The 8,530-nt window shown below is 48.1% G+C and overlaps 1 protein-coding gene across 4 annotated transcripts in view; it reads right to left on the reverse strand.

Annotated features, from left to right (window-relative positions):
* Positions 1-7,840, reverse strand: part of NIPA1 (NIPA magnesium transporter 1) — a 41,771-nt gene extending 33,931 nt beyond the window's left edge. For 2 of the 4 annotated variants that reach the window (XM_079923761.1, XM_079923760.1), the window contains exon 1: positions 7,579-7,840. In XM_079923761.1, the coding sequence (XP_079779887.1) occupies positions 7,579-7,741 (163 nt within the window). In that variant the 5' untranslated portion in view covers positions 7,742-7,840. Of the gene's footprint in view, positions 1-6,942; positions 7,193-7,310; positions 7,376-7,578 lie in introns of those variants that run through there. The other 2 variants (XM_079923762.1, XM_079923763.1) reach the window with 2 other exon arrangements.
* Between the last annotated feature and the right edge of the window lie 690 nt (positions 7,841-8,530).

Below are 8,530 nucleotides of genomic sequence, written 5' to 3' on the forward strand. Positions count from 1 at the left end.
ATTTGTCAAAACTCACCAAACTGGGACTTTCCCAGTGGTCCAGTGGTAAAGAATCTACCTCCCAAGGCCACGGACGTGGGTTCAATCCCTGGTCAGGGAACTAAGATCCCACATGCCACAGGGCAATTAAGCCCTCGTGCCACAGCTATTGAGCCAGCGCACCTCAACTGGAGAGCCTGCGTGACGCAAACTACAGAGCCCATGTGCTCTGGAGAGTGTGTGCCATAACTAGAGAGAGAAAACCCTCACGCCACAACTAAAGAGAAGCCCACACACGGCAACGAAGATCTGGCGTGCGGCAACTAAGACCCGACGCAGCCAAAAATAAAATAAATAATAAAATAAATAAATATTTTTAAAAAATCATTCTTGTAAAAAAAAAAAACACCTCACCAAACTGACCCTTAAGATCTATGCAGCTGACTATATGTAATTATACTCCAATATTTAAAAAGAAAAAATAGTTTATAAACAATAACTAAACTTCTAGGTTAGCCCACACAATGCTGACCATAATGCAATAACCATTGTGACAGTTTCTCACAGTTTCTGTGTTCCACAGGGAGTAAGTCCAGTATATATTAACACATACTCCCTCCAGGGAAGCTCTCTATCAAATGTTTACCGGAAGCATCACGTTCCTTGGTGAATACAAAGACTTATAAAGATTCCCAAGGCATGGTGTCTGCCCTTGAAAAGTGTTCTCTTCCTCCTCACTTTTACTGCAGCATTTTCCCTCTCCCTTTCTCTGAAAACCAGGGCTGCCCCCACTCACCCTGAGTACAGAGAAGCCAAAGTGGCCAATTCCTGTTTCCACGACAGGTAGATGTCAGGCATTTATACCTGTACTGTCAGGCTCTGCTGATGTGAACAGAACAATCTAAGAATATGAGCTCTCAGTCATGACTCCTATACACACACGTACTATACTATACACGTACTATATATATGTACTATACACACATACACACAGTTTATCGAAACATCACCACTTTTAAAACTCTATTTTGGGGCTTCCCTGGTGGCGCAGTGGTTGAGAGTCTGCCTGCCGATGCAGGGGACACGGGTTCGAGCCCTGGTCTGGGAGGATCCCACATGCCGTAGAGCAACTGGGCCCGTGAGCCACAATTATTGAGCCTGCGCGTCTGGAGCCTGTGCTCCGCAACAAGAGAGGCCGCGACAGTGAGAGGCCCGCGCACCGCGATGAAGAGTGGCCCCCGCTTGCCGCAACTAGAGAAAGCCCTCGCACAGAAACGAAGACCCAACACAGCCATAAATAAATAAATAAACAAAACAAAAAACCCCTTGATATTTATCTTATTATTCTCTATACCCTACATATGTGTTATATATTTTTTGTACACAGGATTTATTCATTAAAATTCAATTTTGAAATATAAGTATTGAATGTGACTAGGAAGAAATACACCCTAATTGTAATAGTGGTTACCTGAAGGTGAGGAGATAAATGCTATTTATTTTCCTATTCATAATTGTATGTACTTCCCAGATTTTAAACAATGACTATATTTCTATAACCAAGAAGAAGATGCTCTTTTAAAAGCATGACTATGCCCAGGTTCTGTGAATTCACGATATACTCTGCTGAGTAATCATATCATACCAAAGAGCTCTGACTGGGCATGAACATGCAAGGTAAACCCTCTGCCTGCCCACCCTCCCTGGCTGATCCAGGCAATATCTAAAAGGGGTCAGTTTACTGTCACAGGTTCCTGGCCCAGAAACATTAGGGAGTGTGGGGTTAGGGAGTGTGGGATTGAGCATATTCTTCTTGAAAAGTGGTCTTTTTTAGCCGCTCATGGCTACATTTTTTTTAAAAAAGAAGGACTGGGGCTTCCCTGGTGGCGCAGTGGTTGAGAGTCCGCCTGCCAATGCAGGGGACACGGGTTCGTGCCCCGGTCCGGGAAGATCCCACATGCCGCGGAGCAGCTGGGCCCGTGAGCCATGGCCGCTGAGACTGCGTGTCCAGAGCTTGTGCTCCGCCACGGGAGAGGCCCCAACAGTGAGAGGCCCGCGTACTGCCAAAAAAAAAAAATTAAAAAAAAGGCCTGGTTGGTTACTCATTAAGGACTTAAAGGGCTGGAAATATAAATTACATTATAGTTTATACTATTTATGCATAAATATTTTTGAAGAAAAAATATACTCTGTCCAACAGAAATTCATCAACACCAAAGGTATTTCATGTAGGAATTTATATTAGTGATCTATTCCCACATTTGTCACATGAAAATGATAAGAAATTCTTATTTGCCTTAGTTTCGGGGTATTATTTATACTTAATGTTTGGGGTATTATTATACTTATTTATAATAAAACAGTATCGGAGTACCAGCTTTTTCCACATAGACTGTGAAGCCCCTCATTAGAAAAGTCTTATCTATAGGTGAATTTATGTATCTTCCCCCCCACCTTTCCCACTGGGAGCAGCAGAGAAAAACCACCTTCAAAGTCAGCCCAAGCTGGGTTCAAATCCTAGTGCAACCAGTCCTGTATTGGATGCATGCCTCAACTTCCTCTCCTGTATCACACCTCCTGGGATCCATGTCCCTATGCCATCCCCTCCCACAGTTGACCTGGGCTGGCCCTGAGTACACTAACAGAATGTGGCAGAAGTGGTAGTGCCAGACCTCCAAGGCTAGGGCACAGGGATCCATTCGGCGCTCATCTTAGTCTTTGGAAGGTTTGGTCTAGGGGAAGCTATCCACCATGTAAGGGGTCTGACTTCCCTGAGACCATTATGGTGTAAGGAAGCCCACGGTAGCCACGTGTGAAGAGAGTATATGGAGGGATGAAAAGAGGTGGTGGGGGGAGGCAGCTCAGGAACCATCTTGCTGTCTCAGCTATCCCAGACAAGTGATGAAGAAGTCATCTCAGATGACTCTAGCCCCAGCCACCATCTGACCGCAACCCACTGGAGACCCCAAGGAAGCGGGGCCCATTGAGTCCAGTCAGCCCATGGAACATGACAGATGCATGAGTCAGGGACATCATAAGTCTTCTGTAAGTAGCAGCCTTCTTTATCTTCTCCTCTCATGGAAATACTATCAAGTAAACCAGATATGTACAGGCTGTGGAGCCATTCAAATGCTCTTAACACTCACCCTATTCTCACCATGTTCCTTATCAACGATCTCCCCTTGGAGCTAGATAGATATCAGGGTTACAGATTTTCAGATCTAGCAGTAACTCTGGATTCTATTACTTAGTAGAGGCCACAGGTAAATGAGGTCAGCTCTGAATAATTTGAAGAAAGCTCAGAAATAAAATACGAGGTTTGGTTTTACCCTCTTTACTCCAGGATTACTCATGGCCAATTAGATAGCATTACTGAGTGTCCACCACATGCCTCCCAGTGGACAGGACATGTGCCCTGCCTTGAAGAGCCAGGATCCAGGCGGAGCACAGACAAGTGAACAAGCCATCATACCACAGGTTTCAGGGGCAGGAAGGGGCTGAAGACAGGCACCAAGAAGACACACGGCAGGAGAGGAAGCTGACCCCATCTGTCAGGGTCTGGAGGGTTTACAGAAGCTGGAGGAACTAACCACAGAGTCAAAGGGCTGCAGGGGTGAAGATAACATGTGTGTGCCTCAGCTCTGGGTTTGGGGGTACATGCACCTAGGTGTGTGCCTGGGAACGGCAAGAGAGGCAAGGAGAAAACATGTACATTCCATGACCAGAGAGCACATGCCCTTCAAAATCAGTACAGAAGGCTTGAGACTGGCAGGTGGGATGCTTGGATCCCAGTTTCCACTCTCACAAGACAACTCACTCACCTTCCGAGCATCTTAACAGTGTGACTACACCACTAGGCTGTACTCCTCTCAGGAAGGAGACTATGAAATCTGAAAAGGACTTTTTTATGGCGTTAAAATATATATCATAATATTTAGCATTTTAACCATTTTTAAGTGTACAGTTCCATGGCATTAAGTACATTCACCTTGCCGTGCAATCATCACCACCATCCATCTCCAGAACTAACCCATCCTCCAAAACAGACACTCTGTGCCCACTAAACACTAACTTCCCATCCCCCCTCCTCACAGCCCCCTGCAACACCATTCTACTTTCTGTCTCTGTGAATTTGACTATTCTAGGTACCTCATATGAGTGGAATCATACAAGCTTTGTCCTTTTGTGACTGGTTTATTTCACTTAGCATAATGTCCTCAAGGCTCATCCATGTTGTAGCATGTGTCAGAATTTCCTTCCTTTTTAAGACTGAGTAATATTCCTCTGAACGTATATACCACAATTTGTTCCACATTTTCTCTACTGTGAATGATGCTGCTATGAACATGGGTGTGCCAATATCTGTTCATGTCCCTGCTTTCACTTCTTCTGGATACACATACTCAGAAGTGGAATTGCTGGGCCATATGGTAATTCTACATTTAATTTTTTGAAGAACCTCCCTACTGTTTTTCATAGCAGCTGCACCATTTTACATTCCCACCAACAGTGCACAAGGGTTCCAATTTCTCAACATCCTCACCAATGCTTGTTATTTTCTGCTTTTTTTTTTTTTTAAACAATAGCCATCCTAATGTGTGTTAGGTGGTATCTCCCAGTTTTGATGAAAGGGATTTTAAAAAGATCGTGGTTCTTCCTGGCCTAGGACATTCTACATAGAGTCACTCATCTATGCAATTCTATGACTTTCCTGAGGCTGTCTCCACAATGTCTGTCTGAGGGCAGGATATCATCCCCCCCAGTTAAAAGGCTCCCAGGACATCCTCACCTATTCACCAGCACAGAATTCTAATGTTGCAACTGGCTTTCAACAAATTATCTTCAGACTTGATGGTCACCTTGTTTCTCTCTTCTAAGCTCTGCTTCAAGTGGGCTCTAACACTAAACATACTATCAATGACCTGTGGCCCCAGGTGTCCCCTGCCCTCTTCCCATCTTCAGGGTCTTTCAAAGCCACACCAGGAGTGAGGCAGTTCACCTTGAGCCTGTGTTGTGGATGGTGCTCCTAGCCTATCCATTCCATTCCATGAATGATATTCCATTCATTGGGAAGGTCCTTTCAAGAGTGAAAGCTGGTAACAGAGAAAGCTGCACCCCAACTCCTCCCCCACAAAGGAAGGGCTGTGACCAGAACTTGGCTCTCCTGAAGCTGAGACTTGAAAGAAATGCTGGTGCACGGCAGTGCAATAAAGCTGAAACTTTCAGTGAGACAGCTTTTTACAGTGTAAGACCATCAGGTCTCCCTTAGCACAAGAACTTGACTCCCCAGTTTTTAGCACCCCCTCTTTCCTCCGATCTCCCCCATTTCAGTCATTTTACAACGGCCAACTATGCTGCTTATTAGCAGAGGCAGAAAAAGGTTTCAGGGGAAGTAGATGCTAAAACTATGCATCCTCAATACCTACAACAGTGCCTGGCACATAATAAGAGTTTCGTGAATATCTGTTGAACAAATCAAAACTAAATTTATCAAAACAAGACTGTATGTCTGTCTTCCACCATTATGAGCAAGCCAGGTAGCTTGAATTAGTAGTGGTGGGTAGTAACTGGAGAAGTATGAAATCAGCAAATATCACATTTTCACTCATTTATTTAAGGACATAGTATGCAGGTATAAATAAAAGCATGAATAATGTTTTTTTTTCAGGTTGCTGTGTTTTTTATTTTCTTAGTCACTAATTCCCTTGAACACATAAGCTGAGCTGAAATAATTTAGTTTTACTCAATAATTTTCTGGTAACTGAAGTCTATATTCAGGTTTCCTTAGATTTTACCTAATGTCTTATGGCCATGTGTCCTGGCTACGACAGTCTGTCAGACTTTACGACCTTGACAGGAGGACTGGTCAGGTATTTTGTAGGCTGTTCCTGAATTCAGGTTTGTGTGCTGTTTTTCTCATGGTTAGACTGGGGTCATGGGTTTTGGAGATCATGTACCTATCCTATCAAGGGCACGTGTGCTGTTTATTTTTGAATCATGACGATCATGTCACCCACCCCTGGAGCCCCTCAAACTGATATGTGCTCCCTTAAAAGTGCTCTACTGCCAGATGTCCATTTGTTACCTTAGAGATACATCTGCATCCTAGGGAAACCACGCTTGGTTTTATTTAGATTTTATGTACAGACTGCAATGTTTTCACTTCGAAGTTGAATTCTTTAACAAATATCTCTGATTTTATATTTTCACTCAATATTGTAGGCCCCTTTATCTCTTTCCTCAGTTCACTCCTGGCTGATCATCCAGGACACTCGACAGAGTTTCACTTGCATTATAGAATCTGAACTATTAAATAAGTTTACTTATCTTAAACCCATGACCTGGCGGTTTCCTCCTTTTTTTTTTTTTTTTGCGGTACGCGGGCCTCTCTCACTGTTGTGGCCTCTGCCGTTGCGGAGCACAGGCCACGGACACGCAGGCTCAGTGGCCATGGCTCACGGGCCCAGCCGCTCGGCGGCATGTGGGACCTTCCCGGACCGGGGCACGAACCCGTGTCCCCTGCGTCGGCAGGCGGACTCTCAACCATTGCGCCATCAGGGAAGCCCTAACACTATTCTTGTAGAACGACCACAAGACTCTCTCAGTCCTTCTGGACACGTTGATTTTCAGTTTCAAAGCATGCTACATCTTGCGTTCAGTAAACTGTCTCAGGCCTCTCTTATTACAGAAGAACACTGGCAAAGAACTCTGCTACATCTTAACACTTTCCACATTGATAAGCAGTGGTGTTTGGTGGCTTATCCACCCAGGGAATACTCAGTTGGCCCATTTTTGGTGGTTTTAATCTTCTTTGAGTGTTCTTCACACCGAAGATCACTTGTAGTCATAAGGACCCCAGGAACAGAAGCCACAGGAAAGGTCAGAACTCTCGCTCGACCCTGAGAGCGAGCGCCTCCTTGGCCCGCAGGTCCCACCCCGGCCTGCCTAGCACACAGCTCTTACTTCTGCACTGGTGTGGCCACTGCAGGGCGAGAAGTCAGCAGGTCCTGCCCTCCAAGTGCACCCCAGGCCGGAGTCACAGCAAAGGCGGGAGGCCCGTCGCTCCTTCTGAGCAGGCACTGGGCTCCGACCATTCGGGGAATACTGCAAACAGGAAGCTTTCCCTAGCAGCCGGTGGGTGCGGGTGACAGGGACGCCTGGGCGCCAACCAGAGGGCAGGTCGGTGGGATGCACGGCTGCAAAGCGATTGGGTCTGGGAGGGAGGAAAGAAGTCAGCGGGAGAAACCTTATAAAACTGAAGAAGGCTTCGCCAGCGCTGGGAAGGGAGAAAAACCGTGGCGGCGACACAACTACCACCGCTCAGGGCTTACCGGCCGCCTCCGGGGCTGCTGGAGGACTAGGCTCGGCCGCGGTGGCGGCGCTTCTGGCGCACAGGACCGCGTCCGCGCCTGCGCTGCGGGTGGTCTAGGGACCTCGCGCCCGCGCAGCTGGCCCTCCGAGGTGCCCCGCCCCGTCTCCGGACCCCACTCGGGCGACGACCGGAACACCCCACCCCGCGGCTGCTCCCCTCCCCACGGCCGGTGGCTGCTCCCTCCACGCCTCCGCCCCCACCCCGAGCAGGGCCGCGGCCCGCCCTACCTCGCCGCTTGGCGCGCACGATGCCCTTCTTCTGCAGCACGAACGTGGACCCGTTCACCAGGCTCGACACCACGGCCACGCCCAGGCCGAGCGACACGGCGGCGGGGCTCGGGCTGCGCGCCCCCTCCCCGGCCGCCGCCGCTGCAGCCGCTGCAGTCCCCATTCCGCCGGCTCCCGCCCTCCGCGCCTGCGCGCTCGCCCGCCGGGCCTGGAGGCGGGGGCCGGCTCCGCGGCCCAGAGCCACTGGGGTGCGGGGGACCGGGGTTCTGCAGGGGCGGGGTGGAGCCCGGGCTCCGGGAGGGGGTGAGAGGGGGGAGGAGGGGGAGGAGCGCGTTAGGAGAGGCGGCGGCGGCGAGGAGTGGGGTGAGGTGGCAGGTGGGTGGGCGCAGAGGCCGAGCTGCAGGCTTGGCGGTGCAAATACAGGGCCCCCAGTTAAGTTTGCTTCTCAAGGTAAACAGATGGGTTTTGGTGGGTGTCCCATGCGATATTTAGGACTGGAAGAGCGCTAGCAAGACGCCGCGTTCGCTGGGATAATGGTCCCTCACAAAGCTGTTCGGGGGCCCGCAGAGAGCCGCCCCTGGGGCCTGAAACCAAGACACGTCAGCTGTGGAAACTCGAATGGGACCGCTGAAGGAAGGGAAGTCATCTGTCTCCGCACCGGGGCAGTGAGCTCGTGATCGCACCGTCCAATTTACTGATTTATTTATAATAAAATATACCGAAATTACAGAAAACATGGGACAATATTTTAAAATTACTCAATCCCACAGCCCTAGCCTAATAGTTATTGTTTTCCCACCTAAAGTACAATTGCAATGACAATATACAAAATATCCTTTTTATTTAATATATCATAATCAGTTTTTACGTTGCTACATAATGATTATTTTAATGACGGTGTAATTTCCCATAAAGTTAATTACCGTAATTTGTCTAACTGTTCAGCTGTCGT

This window comes from Stenella coeruleoalba, assembly GCF_951394435.1.
Source record: "Stenella coeruleoalba genome assembly, chromosome: 6".
Taxonomy (NCBI): Eukaryota; Metazoa; Chordata; class Mammalia; order Artiodactyla; family Delphinidae; genus Stenella; species Stenella coeruleoalba.